The sequence below is a fragment of the Opisthocomus hoazin genome, chromosome 1 (genome assembly GCF_030867145.1).
Source record: "Opisthocomus hoazin isolate bOpiHoa1 chromosome 1, bOpiHoa1.hap1, whole genome shotgun sequence".
NCBI classification, from domain to species: domain Eukaryota; kingdom Metazoa; phylum Chordata; class Aves; order Opisthocomiformes; family Opisthocomidae; genus Opisthocomus; species Opisthocomus hoazin.
In genome coordinates this window covers 152198007-152218182 of record NC_134414.1, presented here as the reverse complement: position 1 = coordinate 152218182, position 20176 = coordinate 152198007, and the positions used below count along the sequence as shown (strand labels likewise).

The window sequence follows — 20176 nt, the reverse complement described above, 5'->3', positions numbered from 1 at the left end:
CCTTTCCATGGGGTGGATTCCCTGAACCGCTCTGTCTGACCCCACACGTACAACCCTACTCCAACTCTGGAAGTGTAGTGTGGAGCGTGGTTGACAAAGATGTTGTGTCCTGGGCAATTTGGACTTTTTTGATCCACGTTGGTCTTAGAGCCCTATGCCCAAGTGTCCCATTAAGGGTAGCGGGAACGTGTGCTGTAAGGATGTTAGCCAGAATGAGGTGAAGATGTGAAGGCTTTGGAGACTCCACCTGGTCTTAGGCTTTGGCTGCTAGTGCCCAGGTGTAGACAGACACACACAGGGAGCTCTGGGGGAAACGGCAGGCACCTGCAGCCGTTAGGCTTCTGGGGAAAGGAGTTGGAGAACTGCAGCTGCGGGTGTAGCACCTAATCCCTCTGCATGCAGAGCTCTGCAGACTGCTCTGACACTGGTTCAGTCACTGGTGGGCATCTTACCCAGCGTCCCCGGGCTGGCATTTTTTCAGCACTGATAAACTGAAGGCTAAATAGCTAAACATAACCCTGTAAAATTAATTCTTGTACATATGGTAAGTGTAATAATAGGATATAAAAGCATCACATCTTGCTGATTCTCAAGTTGGGTTGAAAATATCTTTATAAGGCTGTATATTCTACGGCCAAGGTGAGAAAAATCCATGTTTGTGGCAAAGGTAGGTGTTCACAGCTGAGTATCACAGAATCACAGAATGGTCGGGTTTGGAAGGGACCTCTGTGGGTCATCCAGTCCAACCCCCTGCCGAAGCAGGGTCACCTACAGCAGGCTGCACAGGACCTTGTCCAGGCGGGTCTTGAATATCTCCAGAGAAGGAGACTCCACAACCTCCCTGGGCAGCCTGCACCAGTGCTCCGTCACCCTCAGAGGGAAGAAGTTCTTCCTCACGTTCAGACGGAACTTCCTGTGCCTCAGTTTGTGCCCATTGCCCCTTGTCCTGTCGCTGGGCACCACTGAAAAGAGTCTGGCCCCATCCTCCTGACACCCACCCTGCAGGTATTTATAAGCATTTATTAGGTCCCTCTCAGCCTTCTCTTCTTCAGGCTGAACAAGCCCAGCTCCCTCAGCCTCTCCTCATAGGAGAGATGCACTTGTCCCTTCATCATCCTCGTAGCCCTCTGCTGGACTCTCTCCAGTAGCTCCTCATCTTTCTTGAACTGGGAAGCCCAGAACTGGACACAGTACTGCAGATGAGGCCTCACTAGGGCAGAGCAGAGGGGGAGGAGAACCTCCCTCGACCTGCTGGCCACACTGCTCCTAATGCATCCCAGGATCCCGTTGGCCTTCTTGGCAGCCAGGGCACACTGCTGGCTCATGGTCAACCTGTCATCCACCAGGACACCCAGGTCTCTCTCCACAGTAGCTATGCTGCACGCCTCGCTTTTTTTCCCTAATGCTCGTAAGACAAATTGCGTGATTAACCTGATACACTGATTTCATCACTCTGCTCCTGCGTACGATCATTCATCCCGATCGTTTCACACCCGGAGGTAAATTCTGCTTTAAGCCGAGGCGAGGAGGAGGTGTGACAAGCTCGGCGGACACCCGAGGGACCGCTCCCCTTCCCCTTCAGCGGGCGGCCGGCTCCCCGCCCTCCCGGGCCGCTCTCCCGGCACCGGAGCCGGCCGAGGGCAGCGAGGGGGCCCGGGGAGCCGCCGGGGAGCCGCCGCTCGCCCCCCACCCCCGCGACCGGGGAGCCCGGAGGTAAGGAAGGGGAGCCCTGCGGGAGGGAACCTTCTCTCCCCTGCCCTCCCGACTCCTTCCGAGGGCTGCTGCTGCGGCGTGCCCGGGCCCCCTGCGGCACGGCTGGCGGGGGGAGCGGGGGGAGCGGCGGGGCCAGGCCCCTCCCCGGGTACGCGCGGCCGCCGGGTGCGGGGAAGGGAGCGCGGAGCGCTGCTCCTCCCTCCCCCGGCCGGATATATAGCGTCGGACCCGGGCGGGGAGGGGAGGTTTGTCATTGCTTTCTTTCTTTTTTATTTTTTTTTATTATTTTCCTTTTCCTTTCCCTTCCCCTCCTCCTTCGCCGGGAGTTGCTCGTGTGGGGGGAGCAGCGGTTTGGGGACGGGAACCGGTCGGGGAAGCGGTGATTGAAGGTAACGACCCGCCTGGGGGGGAGGAAAAAGGAAAAAAAATGGGGCTGGGGGAGATGAGGAGGAGGAGGAGGAGGAGGCGACGCGGTGGAGGGGTGACGGCGAGGAAGGCGGCCGGGGCGGCGGGGCCGGGGGCTGCAGCATCCCCGGCTGCAGCGCCCGCGGGAGGCTCCGCCGGGCCGGGCCGGGCAGGTAGTGCGGCCGGGGGGCAAGCCCCGAGCCGGGGCAGCGGGGGGCTGTGCGGGGCCGTGCGGGGCTGGGCGGTGGCCGGGGAGGGGGGGGAGCGGCGGCCCCGGGCCGGCCGGTGCTTCGGCTGCTCCTCGGGAGAGCTGGAGCCGGAGCGCAGCCCCGGTGACTGGGGAGGGGAGGTGGGGAGCAGCGGCTGCTCCTCGGCTTCGCAGCGGGGTTTGCTCCGGGTGGGGGAATAATGAATATAATTTTCGGGGAGGCTTGCCTTTTTCTTTTCCCTGCTGTTAAGCCCATACCTTTTTTTTTTTTCTTTTTAACAGAAGTGTAGAATTGGACAGCTATAGAGTTTTACTCGAGGGCTCCTTGTTCCGAGCCTTGGTGCCGATTTCTGTCTCTTGGTGGGGAGGTTGCTGGATGCCCCTGCTGCCCAGCCACCCGCATGGCAGCGCAGAGATTTAACCCGAATTTTGTTGCAGGATCCCGTGAGGAGATCCTTGGTTTTCTAGAAACTAAGAGACACGTGACCTTGTCTTATAGAGTTCTTTACAGTAATGTTATTGCTCAGAACAATTTGCTTTCACGTGTTTGCCTGGGAGCCTTTTAAGGGCGTAAGGAGAGAGACGAATAACTGATGACAGACCATTATCTTGCAGTGGGAAGCAGTAAAACTACATGGGAGTTGTTTCACCCAGAAATATCGCACTATAAATGGAGTCAGAAGGCTAGTTTTGCATCTTTGTTTAGACTGAGATTTTGCTATCTGTGAAGGTCAATATTAGGCTAGAAAAATGCATTCCAAAATCCCTATCTGCTCTAATCCTGGTTCACTTGAATTTGTATTAAAATGTGTGTAAAACTGAACTATAAGGTGATCCCAAAGGTGTAATAGAATGCCTGGCCTTTCAGGAGCTTTTAATACCAAAGCTCATATTGCTTTGACAGGCTACCTTAGAGTGTAACTTTCTGCATGTGCTGGTGTTCTGGGAACCTTCATCTCCACTTGATAAGAAGCTGATGGCAGTGCAGAGATCTGCTGCTGGAGTTTGTTTTCGTTTGCGTCTACTGTATCAAAAGCATCATTTCCTGCTTACTTGTAATGTTCTTGAATAGGAAAGTGTAAGTTTTGTTCATTACTGTGCAACATACTCATCTTCTCTTTAAAGTAACTACATAGTTTAAAAATCACACGGGTAGTTGCTTTAGAGGAGTTGTAAAATCCCTTTTACAATGTAGTGCTTTAATCTCCAGATCTGTTGTGTTCTCTCCCTCTGATAAACTATTCCTCTGTGTTTTGGAGTGTTTGTTTAAGTCACCGTAATCTTCAATAGATAGGTGATCAGAATAGAATATTTGGGGGAGGGGGGAGAAATGCACTAACTCAAAGGTATCTGAATTATACATGAAGAGCAGCAGATTTAGGCCAGCCTTCTACTATGTTTAGAGGATGTGTGAGGATGCATCTGATACTATAACAAAGCTGCAAATCCCTCAGTTCTGCTAATAGGGGTTTCAATATTAAACCCTATTAAGGCTTGTTTAGATTAGTTCTGGGAAAATGTAGCTTTAAAACATCCTGGAGACTGTGTAAGAAAGGCCTGAGTAAATAAATCCCGCTGCATGTCCATTGGGCAAAAAAAGAAGAACCTAGAGGTAGACTGCCACGAAAGTAGTTGACAGAGGCATAAAGTTCACGGCTGTGTTGTGGAGGCAGCTTTGACTGATAAACTTCGCGTGCTTTTCCCGAAGTCAGTTCAGATCTGACAGCCCTGATCTCTGCGAGGGGGGGAGCTGGGGGAGGTTGGGGAGGTGTGGGCGTGCTGGGGCGAGAATGTGGGTAGTGACGGGGCAGAAGGGTTGTGACAGGGAATACAGGTAATATGACCAAAGGCACGGAGTCTGCCGCTTGGTCTGCGTGGAGCGGTAGAGGAGCACGAATGAAGGGCCGAAGTCTTCATAAATTGCTCAGGTACCACTGATTTCAGGTCCTGTGGCAGAGTGTAGACCCTTGCTCCAAGCAGTCAGTCTGCAGCGTTAGACTGTCATTGTAAAAAAAGCTGTTCAGTTTTTTTCCTTACGTTCCACGTAGGAAGCACTTCATTCTGACAAATTTGCCATGTTTTTTTCCCAATGGCAAGTGATTTTGATCTGTACAAGGGACAGATCATGTAGATGAGGGCATAGGGAAGGACCAAAAAAAAAATAGGGAAACATTACTGATGAGTGTTTGACTCATCTAGGGACTATTGCTTATCTTTATTGTATTGTTTGGTTTTGCCGTGTCTGTAGGAAAATGTTGGGAGTAATTACTGCAGGGAATAATGTTAGCATTGCTCTGTGACTGCATTATTAACCCAGTATTACTATTAAAAATTACAGCATTCTTGTTCCCTAAGGCTCCTGGGTCCACAAAGGAGGCTTAAGAAATGAAAGTTTGAATATTGGGATGCTGTCCAGTGACATTAACGTTATGTAAGTTACTATCAGTAGCTCGTGGCAAGAGTTAGGCATCTCCAGACGTACCTAGAAAGAAGTATCATCTGAAGCACGTTCACTTCCCTGGCACAACAAGCTATTTACACAAAGGCAGTCCTTGTCCAGGAGCTGTTTGCCTGTACGAACGTGACACTGTGCTAGAGCTAACCAAAACTTGCCTCTCTGCGAGGCAAAGGGAGTGTGGTTCTGCGGTCATTGTAACGTGCTCCTGGCAAAGGTCAGCCCGCCTGCCTCGCCTCTGGCTACGCGTTCCTGATCTCTGGTTTGTGCTGGTGCTATCACTTGTGGCCAGATGCAAATCTGCTCTTACTGCTGTTGGCCTGGTTTTCAGCTGGGTGAGTTCCTGGGTCTGACTCAACGTGTGACTAAAATGCGCGGGGGAAGTCAGCAGAGATGGGGGGGAAAGAGCAGCCTGGTCCTCATCATCCTGGGTAGGACTCCCGTTTGGACCAGATTAAAATGATGATGGGTCTGCAGCCTAACGAGCTCGCTCAGTGTTATGTTAACACTTCTGCCTGGCTTCCAGACCAGGTTTGGCTCATATCTGGCTGATGTGGAGAGTGGGGAGACCTGTCTGTCTCCAGTCACCCACTCTTCAAGGGCCTGATGAACCGAGTCACAGAGGAAACTTCAGGGCCAAAAGGTTGTTTTAAATACCTGTATTCGTGAAGGAGATGGGGCCTTACTCTGGCTTGCTAAAAAATGACCTCCCTCTGCTCAGGATGTAGAGCTCTGAATTTAGGTTTGGGGTCACTTCTGCCGCTGACCTGATTTATACTCTCACCACCTCTCCTGTTGCTTCCAAGTCTGCCTGTCCTGTATTTAAATTGCAGACTGCTTCAGCTACAGTCTCTCTTTTTTTGCTCTGTGTTTGCCCATGGCCTGTGCTGCTAAAGCCCAGGTCTGTGGTACGAGTACTTGGTTGGTGTGATGATACTGACGACAATAATTTCTCGGCGTGGGACGGTCATAGCCGAAGGAAGCAGTCACGGGGGAGCATTTCCCTAGTTTGGTCTCGCTCATGAGGTCTTCTGGAGTTCTGTGGACTGCTGTGTAGTGCCACAGTGGGTCATCACGCACTTGTAGCATCTCAGCCCTCTTTATACACAGCCATGTCTGGGAAAAGTTCATTTTCATTATTTTTATTGCAGCAAAGAATATGCTACAGCGGATGCTTTGTCTTTTGTTGTATTTTTTCCATTCAATTTTTGAATGGTAAGCCTATAACATGCTTTTTTATCACCATCTGAGGTAGACTTTTTTTTTTTTAAATTTGCATCAACACAGTGCTTTCAGACTTCCTTTAGAAAATGTACTTGTCTTTGGGTGGCATACAGTGTTAAAATTGCAGCTAATTAGGTCTCTACCCAGTGAGATAGTCAATAGTAGGATCTTGTGTGTAGGCATATAATTAATGTTCTATGGGGAATTACTGGAAACTGGAAATCCCCTCTCCCTCAAATCTCTGGCTACACTCATATTTGTTAAAGTGCGAGGCATATTGAAGGTTTGGCAAAAATACCTGTAATTTGACTGTAATTGTGTTCAGTTCTAAGCGTGTATTAGCTGTCTTTTCCCAGAGCTGCGTGTACGTGTGTTTCTCTGTGTGTGTACCTATGCTTAGGCAGTTTCAAGTGACCCATGCTCACAGAAAAAGATACCTTGTGCCACAAAAATATGCTGTTGTGTTCAAGTCAAATATTATCTCCTTGCTGAAAGTAATTGTGGAGCAGCTGTGCCCAGAAGAGATGCATATTGTAGATTTTCCTCATACTTCATTTAATTTTTAACCCTTTCTGTCAGTATCCATCACCTATATCTGCTCTGAGGAGCCATAGTTGTCCTGCAGGTTTAAAATAAATACAAAACTTAATGCTGGTTAATGCATGCAGGAATGACAGGACTGGTCACACACCTGCATGCTTACATTTTAATTTCTAAAGCTGTCTTTCAGCCTTTCCTTATCCAAGGCCAGATTCATGTTTTATTCTGCCCAAAGGTAAGAGGCAATTTTACCGTGGGGTATTCTCTGGAAACAAATGTAAGTTATTGATTCGAGGTCTGAATGTCTTGTGTCCACCTTCATTGCAAGCTCAGTTTTCACTGCTGTTTCTGCAATGCTGTATAAAATTGCGGCCAGCTGGATTGACAGCTCTATTTTTTTTGTTGTTGTATGTTCCTGAAAGCAACAATAAACCCCATTGACTGACGGAAAGAAAGGTTCCTGATTTCATGTAAAGAATGTGGATTTATTTTGCCGTAGATGGTTCAGGAGGGACTTTTCTTATTTGGGGGATGCCAAATATAAATACACTGACGTGTCAAAGCTGTCTGTGGAATATGCCTTCAGAAACTGCCTTGATACTGTGAGTAAAATTATGAAAATGTCAGCCGGTTGCAATTTTGTAAACAATGTTATAGGTGAACAATAAGGAAAAAGATTCTTACAAAGCTGCACACTTACATTGCTTAAAGAAATAGAAAATTAGTAGAAGTGTTATGTTGACATAGAGATTGAGCCAGTTGGACCTGGAAAAATCTGAAAAGCAGAGAAGCAGTGTAGAAAAGGTACCGGCCCTTTTCAGGGACGTAATTCCTACAATACACCTCAGTAAAACCTGAAAGAGAGATTCTTAATTTATTCACAAAATGTGTGGGTATTAACAAAGCACAGCAGCATTGTAAAAGGTTCTTTGAGATGGATGTACAATGGAGTTAACGACGGGCTATACAGATGGGTTTGATAGTAGCCAAAGGTGGAGATGATTCATTGGTATATGGAATTGCCTGAGTCATCCTTATAGGTGTGCTGTGATATCTCAGAAGAGAGTTACACCTGACTTAACTAGTGATGTGCTAGAGCTGATGCGGCGTGCAGAGGGCGGCAGCCTGAAGCTAGCACTGTTTTCTCGTTAGTAGAGGGTCTTTGCTCCCTTGGAACAGGTAACGACCACATGGAGAAGGTTGTAGCTGCAATACTCAGCGCTGTTGTGGCCAAACACACAACACTCATTTGGAAATGTACTTTTCTGTTACCGCTGTCATTGACATATGAAATAATTTTTGCCTCCTCTTTCTGCTTTGAGTTTTTATATGAATAATTATGCCTCTCTGAGCTTTGCTCCCCATTGCAGTATCGCCCTGTGACAAATGACACGAGATTATTCACCACTAGTGAAAGTTTGTTTGGCTGTGCAGGCTTGAAGCATCTGAGATGTCTCATTCTTCACCAAGGCCTTCAGAAACGAGAGCTAGTGCTGTCAGCAGAGGTCGGTACTGGGAGGCAGGTGGCTGTGCCTAGCTTCAGCACTGGAGCGTTCAGTGATGCTCACTCTTAGATACCGTCCTCTGGTGTGGTCAGAAGTAATGCGCTCAGAAGCACCTCCCAGAAACAAAGTGGTCATGACCTGTGGTGAGTAACCACAGGGCTGGAAGCAGGAGCTCTGCCCGCTCTGTTCCTGGCCGGGACCAGCAAAGAGAGGAGCGGTTTTGTGGCTCCTGTTGGGTGATCACCCGGCCGGTTAGCCTGTGTCTATGGCCTATGATCAGCTGGGCTTCTGCAGCGAGGCAGGCGCGGTTTGGAGGTGGGATGAAGAACGTGAGCGAGCGAGCTGTGCTGGTCCTGTCCTGGCCTTGTGGCAGCCAGCGAGGTTGGCTGCTGCTGGCTTTCTTGAGTGAGGTGAGGGAAGAAGAGGTGTGGAGCTGCTTTCTCTGCCAGTATCCTGCAGAGCTGCTAGGATGGCCGAGCCAGGGACTGCCGCAAATCTTTTCAAAACCATCTGCTTTTGCCACCTGTCATTGCTTATTCACACACACAGTCTTACTGGGCATTAGTATTAAAAATCTTTCTCCAAATATAAAAGTAAATTTCTTTTGAAATTTCCCTATTGTATGCCCGTAGCTCAAGTAGGGGACTTCAGAAGTGCTCTGTTGGGGGGGAGAAAGTGAGCAAAAAGGACCTGCCTGCCCAATGTAAAACACTTTGTAATGTTGTACGTGCTCACAGTGCTGCCAGTGGGACTTATTTTTGTTATCAGCTGGTCTGTAATGGACGGCATAATTCTGTTTAAACATAATTTTAAGGACAATTTTGAGGGTGAAATTTTTTTTATGGAAGGAGCCCTTAGCAAAACTTCTATTGCATGTACTGACACCAGCTTACTCATTGCTTCTAGCTTGAAGGCAAGGGGAACATCACAATCCAGGACTGCTTCTAGATTTCCTTTGGTTATTGAACTGAATGTCATTGCTGTAAAGCACCCAACTCCTTTGTTGGCCTAAAAATTTATGAAGAGACTGAGACTGTTGGTCCCCAAGCCATTAATAAGACATCCAAACTCTCATGTGTTCACATTTCTAAATTGAATGTGACAGAATTATACCCGTAGTTAACCCTTGATTCATATAACTGCAGCCTCACTGCTTTACTTCTGATCCTGCAGACTTCAAAGAAACAAATTGCTTGCTTTTCTGACAAAAGACCTGTTTATGCAAACCTGGAGCTCTGATAGCCATGCAGCCTAACGTCGCATGCAGTAAGTTCCACTTTATTCCTGTGACTGCAGCTGGAACTTCTCAGCCTAGCTCTTTACGTGCTCTATGATCTTTTCTCCAGTGACATACATTATTGCTTTGATGCGGTTGTGCGTCTACTTCCTGATGGAGACCTTCAGTTTGCCATCTGCAGGAGGAAATTAAATCCCAGATCAAGACGTTACGGACACTGAATGACACCATCTTCTACTGGTGACCTCCTTCAAGCCCCCATTGCTTCTATCTTTATTAGGTACTGCAGAGCAAAGTGACTAAGCTAATACATCGTAGCACGGAACAAAATGTCAGTGATTCCCTCTGTACTTTTTTTGTGCCTTTGTCTGCATCTGAAATAAACTTGATGACACTTGCAGAGAGGAGAGGGCAAGGAGCCCAGGGTGTTTGTGCCATGTTCTGTTGTATGTATCAAAACAACCATCAAATCTTGCACCTAGGTGCAGCAGTCAAACCTGTCAACTCAGTGGAAAGCCTGCAGGGTTCTGCAGGTAACCAGTAACTTTTTCCATAAGACTGTCTAGCTGTAGTTTTAATTTTTCTTCGTTCTTATGTTTATGTTCAGTGACTCCTGCCTTGTCCTGCATATCCTCAAAGCAGCCTGTGAGTTTCTACTGTGCTTGAATTCAGGGTTTCAGGGCATTCTAAGCAATGTGTTGTTTTGATAGGAAATGTTGGATCTTGATACGTTTCTCAGTTAATATTTTTTTCATCTCCCCTATTTTCTAATCACTGTGTTCTCCCCCAGGCATTTTGTTTTGTTCTTGTGCCTAGTTCTGTTGTTGCTAAGCTGAGAGAGGAGGTAAGGAGTGTAACTGCATCCGTAAAGACTGATTTCATGCCTGGGATCTATCACCTCACCTTCATTTTGGCCTATAACTGACCCTTGATTGCTATGTAGCATCAGGCAAACTGCTAGCTATGTATTAATCTCTGTGGCTCAGAAGAGAATTTAACCCATCTGCGCCATATGCTGAAGCTGTCTTGTATTTATGCTAAAATAAGTGCTTGATAGGCACCTGGCTCAGATCCTGTACTGGAATGCTCCATGCACGGGGCACTAGGTGTTTTGGTCCAGCATTTTTTCTGCTGAATATTGGTATTGGACCATACACAACTGCGATGGAAGCAGTTGTTTATCTCCAGAGGGTAACACCGAAATCTCTGCCAAGGGAAAACCTATTGCTTTGCGTAGCTCAGGGTTTTTCAAGTACTGATTAGGCATTGCTTGCTGCTGACAAACTCGCACGCAAACAATTTCCAGCAGGCAAGTCAGGGATCAGATGAAAGTGTATGCTTCTGAGGTGATGTGATAACATCCAGTATTTAAAGATGAGGTCTCTGGAGTCTACCAACAGAGCGATATTATTGAACCAACTGCATATGCAAAACTAAACTCTGATCTGACAGCAAGGCAATAGCAGTATGCAGATGCGTAAGCTGCTCGTACTACGCCACTTGGAGGGAGGGTCTTACTTCTCAGGTTCCTCTTGGAAAACCTTTGCCTGTTAATGTTGCATTTACTGCAGCTTTGGTTTTCAAGTAATAAATGGTTGTATTTCAACAGCCACCATTCTGCTGGTGAATCATAAACAGGCTGCAGTTGGGTTGGTACTGAACACTTTTCTGAAAGGCCAGATTTCTCCCCGACCAGGATGGTGACATATGTAGGAGGACAGGTTGCCTTGTGACTGGCTCTGCTTTGCTCTTGAAGTGAAGTATGTTTTTAAACTTCCAGTCCTACATGTTAGAGGCTGGCACATGTAACTGTCATAAGTTCACCTTAAAAACTGGGTAGTCGTGTTGAAAAATGAAAAAATGATATGCAGTGCCAGAGTTCCCATTGCTGACCATAAATTTCATCCTTGAAGATGGGGAAGTTCTTGCCTTCTGAAGCAACGTAATCTGCATTTATCAAAAAACAAGTAGTCTACTTTTCACTAACATTTAATTTCCATGACAACCTGCGTAACTCTTGTTCTGAGAGATGAAGGTGATCCGGAGCCCTTCATAGGAACTCGTCTCAGATCTAAGTTTCACGTGTTCAAAATGTTAACACAGTCATCATGCTGTAAAAGTAAAGCTATCTTTCATTAAATGACAAGATGCCTTCAAAGAGAGTAGTTCTCTTATTTTTCACATACGCCTACACCTAATGTGACTAATGTGGTTGTGACTGTGAGCTCTTAAAGTGCTATACAAAGCAAAAGTGGAATTACAGAAGTAGGTCTCATAGCATTCCTAGATATATAGCAGGAAACTAGTATCTTGTCTCGTGGGTAACAAGAGTAAGCTAAATTTGTTATGTCTGCTAGTTGGAAGTAATCAAGACAACAGGATGCTTTTTCATGTGATGCATGCAAGCCCTTATGGATATTTTTTCAGAGCTTTGTATAAATATCACACCATACTGCTGACTCATTCATCAACTAGAATAGACACCTCCTTGCACTCCTTTTTTCTCTTTTTATCTGTCTTTCAGATTCGTATCTGTTATGTGCAACCTTATGTCCTGTCAAGGCAAAATATAGTGCCCAAAATATCCTGTCTGGGATACTTTTAATCTAAAGTGCTCATAATTGCCAGCGGCACCTTCTTTTAAATTAATTGTGCAAAAGGCCTCAGTTTTCACTAGGGTGTTGTATAGGTTGTTGGTTTTTGTTCTGTGTAGTGTTGTGCAAAAAATCCTATCAAACCAGAATTTTCCACTTGCACCAACAAAGATATTGCATCTATATGACACTTGTTGTGAAGGTTCAGGAAGATTAATGCCAGGAAAGCACATTAAGCATAAGTATAATTCTGTGACAAAAAGGTCATACTTCTTTGCCTTACTTTTTGAAAATGCCATGTTTTCTATATTTTCTCATTCCATCCTTTCGCTAGGAAAGTTAGCTCTCTAATCAAGCTCATTAGTATGTCCAGTTTGAAAATTTACCTTCTTTTCTTTAACAAGCAAATTCTGAAAGAATTTAACTGAAAAAAAAAAAAGATAAAATATATCAGCTTTCTGTATTCTTTGTCCTCCTACTCAGAAGTTGTAAACCTACAACTGTAGAAGCCGCTTCTTTGTGTTGAGCATTTCTTCATTGTTTGAATCAGCCCTTTAATATATTGAGAACATATATCTGGTGGTGTTAGCAAGGGAACGTGTGTTCCGATGTCTTAGGGTGAACATAGAAGTTATATTAATACATCTCCACCAGAACTGCATGGTATGAGAACAAAATGTGCTGGGCAACGGGTGAAGTTGTCTCTTACCATCCTGAGAATGTTTTCTGCCAGAACAGATTGATTTTGTTGGTACAGTAAGTCTCTTGCATCTATACTTTGTGTTTACTCATGTGCTCATTGGAGATGTGCATTTTCCTTGCAATATTGTGGTATTAGTACTTGAAAGCAAAGGGAGCACAGCAAAGGCCAGGAATGAGAATCCGTGGTGCAAGGGTATGTGGAAACTAGGCAAATGTGGTAGATTTCAAGTCACGGATTTAGAGGTCTGCTGGAGTGCCATGTGCTAAATGACGAAGAGCAAGACAGTGCTCTGCACGTGTGTTTCCCGCGTTGCTGTCAACAATGAATACGAGTTTAACACCGTACAAATGTGTTGTATTAACACATAGCGTAGGGAGTAGTGCCTAAAAACTGCATGTGGTGGAAATGGCTTGCCTTCTCTTGTTGGAACTTAGCCCTGAGGGTTGGCCACAGCACAGTGGGATTTGGCTGAAGACCTCTGGAAGCAGTGCCTTAGGGAGCATTTGGGTCCCCTTGTTTCTCGACTCAGAAGCAAGTAGTGACAAGTCTGCAGCAGATCATAGGTCCCTGGTGAATTCAGAGGAACAGGTAGGTAGCAGTCTTGCAATGAGCTTTTAGGAAGGTAACCTCGCAGGTTTGTCAAGACAGCAGTGAGATCTCTAATGTCAACGAAGAGGAGTCTTACAGGGTCTTACTGGGTCTCCCTGCTTCCCTTGAGGAACCACATCCTAGCAGAATCCAAATGAAACCTAGTAATTTTAGTTCTGTTAAGCAAGTATAAGGTCATGTGTCAGAACGGTGAGTTACTGTTTTTCTTCATTCCTTCAGTTATTTTGGAGATACTGTTAAGGGTATGGTCAAAAGTTTTCTCTTTGTGCTGTGGATATTTCTCAGTTTTTTCTTCTTCTCCTCCCTTAATCAGTATTTAGAGGCCTAGTGCTCTGAAGAGTTGGGTTCTCATCTTTCCAATATTACTGGCTGCTTGTGAGAAGTATTTTTTGCTAGATGGCTCTCATTAAGGTTAGGGGGTAGAGCACTTTTCTATTCTGTAAGGGTGAGGTGAGGATAAATACTGTGTTGTCAGAGTCCAAGCGGTGTGGAGTTGAGCGTGTGGGCAAGAGATGACGTCTTGCAATGTGGCCCACGGAGCAAGAGGCATGATAAATCTCTGTTCCAAGTATGATTTTGTACAAAAGCAAAGATTGCCTAGGAGAACACAATTAAGAAAACAAAGGATATTTTACTCTTCAGAACTACAGGATAATTTGGAGCATGGTTTTATTAGTAATCCAAGGTAGGAGTGGAGAAGAAAGAAACACCCGAAGTCCCGGTTCCCCAAACCCACAGCCAAAGTCCCATTGCCAGAAGCCTGTAGGTGGGAACATCTCAGTGTGCCATGGGCACCAGCTCTCCCTTGGGGCTGGCCACGAAAAGGTATTGCAGTTGTATCTTGGTCATCCTTTGCGGCTTGTCTGACTCCCAGATTAACACCAATGCCAGCTACGTAAGGGGTAGGGCTGTGCAAATGTGGCCCTATCACATCAGGGCTGATTCCAGTCTTGAACCAGTTTTATTTCTTTAACTTAACGCTGGAGCCAAGAAACCCTGCAGACCTGAGATTGTTGGGAGTCAAACCAGTTGTTGGGAGTCAAACCAGTTGTTGGGAGTCAAACCAGTTGAGGGGTATCGGATCTCATGTAGGTTACTCATGATTAGGTAGAGAACAGGAGAGGGAAAAATACCCCCAACCTAAAACATTTTATATTCTGAAGCCAAGAGAAGTCTGTTTGGGAAAGCCTGGACTTACTCTTGACTTTAGCTGATGTAAGCTGGTTCAAGGAACAACAATCAAGTAACTAAAACAAACAGAACCTTACTTAACGTGCGGTCATGCTCTTTCATTTCCTTGTTCAGTGTGTTTCTGTGCAATACTTTTCCAAACTACGCCTATGTGATAAAATAGGCATTGCTATTGATTTTTTTTTTTACTGCACCCTTTTCTGCAAGAGTGCTATGCCGTAAAAAATAATGATATGTAGAAATAATGTTCTGAGTAGATGTGGATTTCCTTCCTGTGGTTGGTATTGCTATAGCAACACTTCCCTCCAAACCATGACTGTAATTACAAACGTTGCCATTGATCTTATATGTGGTAAATTATATCTGTATTTAGCAATGAATGTCCTAATGTCAAATGAAATACATGCTTGCTTTTCCTATTCGTCCCCCACCAAACCCTGATTTTCATTTCAACAGAATAATTGTATTTTTAGGAAATTTCCTCTATCATTTTGTCCGGGAAGTTGTTGCTAGATGTGAACAAAGTTTTTTTTCTCTCAGGATTTAATATGTCTGTTACAGCTTAAGTTTAAGCATCTACATTCACTGCAGCAGTTTTACTGGAAAGAATTTTGGTAAGAATGTGTCTGCCTCTGCTGGATAAATTTTCACAAGGGGATAGTTAGGACCTAGTCTAGATCTCTGAGGGGGCAAATCTGAGAAAAGGAAATAATTTACATGTGGAATATCTTCAGAATATATTTCAGAGAGAATATGTTCCTGACAAATATTTCTCATGTAAACTTAAATCACATTACTCATGTGAGAGGAGGATGTGTACATTCATATTTGTGTTTTCAATCCAGCAGCAGAAGCAGCAACTGGGGAGCAAGTGTCTGCACCTGAGCTGTCTAAATAGAGAGCGAGGGAAGCAAATCGGCACCGAGAGGTTAGATTTCTTCTGGCGATCTTCACTGGGGCCTCCGCATGTATGATTTAGGCTTCGGCAGTGAGAACTTGGCTGAGAAATGTCTTTTTTCTTGTGAGCTTTGGTATTACGGGAGCAATACAAGTAGCACAAAGAAGCACCCCTCAGAAGAACGCGTTACTCGGCTTTCAGATAACCCGTGCCGCACAGGCGTGCTGGCTCCCGTGTGTGCTACCTCAGTGCAGTGCCATCCTGATGCGTCTCCTCAAACCCCAGGGCCAGTGCTAGCCCAAAAGCAGCTTTGCAGCTTTCCCCTGCAGCCTGAGCCAAGAGCTTGCTGCTGACTGGGGGGTTTCCACACTGCGAGGCATGAGAACAGAGGGGATGGGGGGCAAAATGCAGATCTTAGTTGTTTTGTATTGATCCACATGTCATCAGCCTTTAGGTGGAGACTAGGAGGTTCAACCACAAAAAATCAAGCTGTTCTGCAGTGTGGTCTGGATCCTGGGGGCTGTAATATCTTGGTGCTGTATCTGGTCTGACATCCAGAAAGGGTCTTGCAGTAAATAGAACAGAATAGAATCGTTAAGGTTGGAAAAGACATCCAAGATCATGTAGTCCAACTGTCAACCCAACACCACCATGCCTGCTGAACCATGTCCTGAAGTGCCATGTCTACACATTTTTTGAACACCTCCAGGGATGGTGACTCCACCACATCCCTGAGTAGCCTGTTCCAAATGCCTGACCACTCTTTCACTAAAGAAATTTTTCCTACAAAACCCCCTACATTATGCAAGAGCATTTAAGAAATGAACTTAAAAAATACAGTGACAGCAGCTGAAGTAGGAGTGCAATAGCATGCAGTCACAATTTGACCTAGGAGCTGGGGGGGTCATTGTTATGAAAACAAATGCATAAAATCTGTTTGAGGCTTTGTAGTTCTCTTTTCAGGTCCTTGGATGTGATCTTTTGTTTCTTCAAACCTCTGAGCAGTCCAGTTGGTAAATCCCAGCAGGGTTTGCAGTAACAAATGGTGGGCACGTAGCTTTGGAATGAGTTGTAACATTATGTGGATTTCTTGTTTCTGTTTGTCTTGTAATGTGTGACTTGTTGGCTTGGGCTGTTTGGAGTTCCAGTCTGTGCTTAGACTTTGGACTGGCTTTTATTTGAAAGATTCGAGGCTCTCAAGCTAGGATGTGGATACAGTTTACTGAAGGACCTTTGTCTGTATAGTACAGGTAAAAAGACCTGTTCCTGGGCCCCTTATACCAAAGGGATGCTGTTAATATGATCCCAGTCCTTCTCTCTCTTTCCAATGAGTTATTGAAAACAGACTCATCTAAACCTCAGGCTATAACTCAGTTGCTCCTCTCCTGAAATTGCCTCTGCAGAAGAGCCCCAGTAATATCTCTCTCTCGATGTGCTTGCCATCCTAGACCATAAGGAAAAAAGAGACTGTTGTTATGCCATAACATACTCTTCTCATGTAGAGTAGAAGTAAAATCACTTGTGTCCTGGGGAGAAGGAGAGGGAGTGCAGCATATGGCTAACACTTTATCATCAGGGAGTATCACATTGCACAGATGTTCTTTGGAACCTGAAAATGTTTAAAACAAACCTGGTCGCTGGGTGATTAGCAGCAGCACCATGTGGACATCTGAGAGCCATCAGAAACACAACAATGTCTCTCAATCTTGTAGTTAAGCTGGTTACAAGCTAGTTATTACATGAGTCAGCATGGACTTTATATATATAATAAGCGTACAGTCAGCACCATATTTGGAGCACTGTTCATAATGGTACCTCTGCCTCCCAGCAAATCCTGCGTCTGTGGTGTTGGACATTGAATGCTCACTTTCTTTGTGATCTGAGAGCTTAATGCCTGCGTCACAGGATGCTGACGTCTCGCATCTTTTCTCTATGCCAGTGCAGAGTCTGTCTTTCACTTTGGTGTTGGAATAACCTGGATGATGTCATGTAATGTTTCGTTATGATTTTTAGGAGTAATAGATGAGATCCACAGTGAGAGTTGAGCAGAATGAATGGTCTACATTAGTTTATGGTGACTGAAGATTTTTGGTTTACTTCAATTCATGTGGTTAAAAAAGGTGTTTAAGGAAACTACAGTTGCAGAGAACTTAATAACCAGGCTATGGAAATCTTCTTTTGTGCAGCAGTGGAGGATGTTTTAGGGAAACAAACAAGTATCAATGTTTGTTCTGATTTCCTACTAGAGAATAGAATATTTCTAACTTTAATATCATGACTATCGCAATGTTCTTTCTTGGCCCTTAGCTCATACGTCAAAAGATAGGGCTGTATATGTAACTTTTGCTCTGCTCGCCACAATTTTTGGTCGTGAATTCTGACCTTGTCAAGTGGATTGTTTTCATAGCTGCTAAGCAACAGCAAAAACCCAAACCATGAAGCATTATTAGACCAGCAATCTGCATTTCCGTGGCCTTCTACTACGAAGTGGAGTCAGTCTGCATGCTGCAAGTGCGACGAACTGCAGAAACATAATGTGGCAAAGTCTGAAGGCAAAACTTTCTTTGGTTTTCTTTATTAGAGTCTACTGTCTTATTAAATCTCATAATTGTGAAGTCAGGCAGTCAGCTTGTTTTTATGACCCAGAATAATTCGAAACCTCAGTGAAGAGGGTGTACTGCCCTACCTGTTAGTTAAATGGATAGATTCAGGCTGTCAAAACTCTTTGCATTTCTTCCAAATGCCAGTAGGTAATAATTCCTGTATGGTGCAAACCAGAAGGGAAGTGCATGACAATGCTGGATGTGATTAAGTGACTCAAGTAAATGGTTTTCATTCAGGTATTAAACTTGCCAATTGCAGTAGTTCAGGGTTTTTCAAAGTCGTTGAAAATGCTTCATTTTCTGTCTTAAAGAAGTATACCAAATGCTGCGTAAATACAACTGGGCAGTAAACTGTCACTTCTCTTTTTACATAACCTTGGAGCCTTTCCCCTGTGCCTGACTCAGACACGCTGATTTAGCTTCAGGGGTGATTCTCCTTGGATTCTGTTCTCCTCAAGTGGCGTCAGTTTTGCCAGGCTCGGCTATTCATTAAACATAAATCATGTCCTCAAAAGCTATGAGGAAGTACTGAGTAAGAAAACAATAGGACAAACAAGCAAATCTGTTTCAATTCATGATCTTTAGTCTTCCCACTACAGTAATTGAGGCTATAAAAGTAGAATTCACATGTAATCAGGGAGCCCAGGAACTGGCTATTCAGCAAAAACACTACTCCAAGGACTGTTCTGGTATTGCTAAGGACAGGAATACCGTAATTTGAGCATAGTCTGTGTGTAACAGATGTTGGATGATGTCTACTGGTTCTTAAATACTGTGTAGCTTTCTCCATGGATAAGCTGTTGGTTCATTTTGCAGGGTAAAGTTTTTTGTTGTTTTTTTTTTTTTTTTTAATTTAGTTGAGGGAAGAAGGCACTGAAATCACATAACAATTACTCTATTGCAGAAATTATTATGATGTGGGTATAAAATATGGCAGAAAATGTAGCTTATTTATCTTTTGGATTACTCCTTGGTGCAAAATACAATCACAGCCAACCCAAGAAGATCATGGCATGGAACAGCTGAACTCTGTATAGTTTTCATTTTGATCTTTCTGGTTTGTTTGGTTTAGGGAAGCTTAAGCACCTTGTTTCCTTCGAGCACACTGTACTTTGCCTTGTTGGTGTTAGCTCAAAGCTAATACTATAAACAAATAAACAACACTGGATTTTTGGTGGTATGCAGTTAAGTGCTCTTTTGCACCCTAAACTTTGGGTTCTTATATGTTAGGAGTAGAATGGGATGAGAAGAGCTAGTTTTGCCAACTGGTTCGTGTGTGAGCAAGAATCTTAAATTTATTAGTCTTCTTGCAACCCCTTGTTTTCCCTAGTATTCATTTTGAACTTGTCTTTTGAATGTTGCCAGAGATAGAAGGGGAAGTTTTGAAAGTTTTACTCAGCCTCATGTGACAATTAATTATCTGTAAGCTTCAGATTTAAGAAGTATGGGTCTAAACACCTTTTTTCAAACTCAGTCTGGGTAGTTAACATTTCAAAACAGATTAACTCTATGTGGCTTCTAGTGCGAGATTGTAGGCATTGTGCAATTTTATTTTCTAACAAACACCATTTAGCTGCTGCTGATTTCCTCTTAATTAATCCTACGGCTCCTAGAATCATGTGTTTCAACACAGTCATGGTGAACTTTGAAGTTAAGATCTAGCTAATCCTATGTGTAAGCATCTCCCGAGGGGTTTGTTTTGTTGTTGGGGTTTTTTTGAGAAGGGAATGTTTATTCTCTCTGTTCCCAGAACTTCCACAACTGGTGTGCAGCGTTTCAATTTACAAAACAATCCATTTGCATTTTCTTTTACATTAATACAATCGTTGAGTGTAATAGTTTTCAGTTGCAAATTTGTACCGGAATGAAGTGATGTAATCTTTGACTATTTGCCACAGCCCGAGTGAAATGACATGTTTTGGAACATCTTGCTTTTGCTATCTGACAAGAGAAAGCAGGCGTGCATTCATCAGCAGGAAAAGGATTAAATGGTGAAATGCCCAACAAGGACCATTTAGAGGGTCAGTGTCGTTCTTTTCAGAGTTGTACAGGTACTTGTGGCTGATATCTAATTGCTAAGTCCAAAGCTGCTGATGTTCATGCATATTTACAAATAATTCTTAAAACAAAGTGTGAATTATCACAGGAGTTAAAGACAGCATTATATTTTGTTTATTAATATTTTAAACATCTTGGGCTTTGGAATGTTCTGTGTTTTCTGTCTGCACCTGTGATTGGTATTCAAGTAAAGTCCTGTTGTCGAAACAGGGACATAGAGTTCTAAATCTCTT

The 20176-nt window shown here is 44.4% G+C and overlaps 1 protein-coding gene across 5 annotated transcripts in view; it reads left to right on the top strand.

The window, feature by feature from the left end:
* Positions 1–1550: 1550 nt before the first annotated feature.
* Positions 1551–20176, top strand: part of FAR2 (fatty acyl-CoA reductase 2) — a 142350-nt gene continuing 123724 nt past the window's right edge. Inside the window, exon 1 of one of the 5 annotated variants that reach the window (XM_075441920.1) lies at positions 1551–1713. Coding sequence is in view for 1 of the 5 variants with exons in the window: in XM_075441880.1 (XP_075297995.1) it covers positions 7122–7147 (26 nt within the window). In the remaining 4 variants the exon portion in view is untranslated. The other 4 variants (XM_075441897.1, XM_075441888.1, XM_075441906.1 and 1 more) reach the window with 4 other exon arrangements.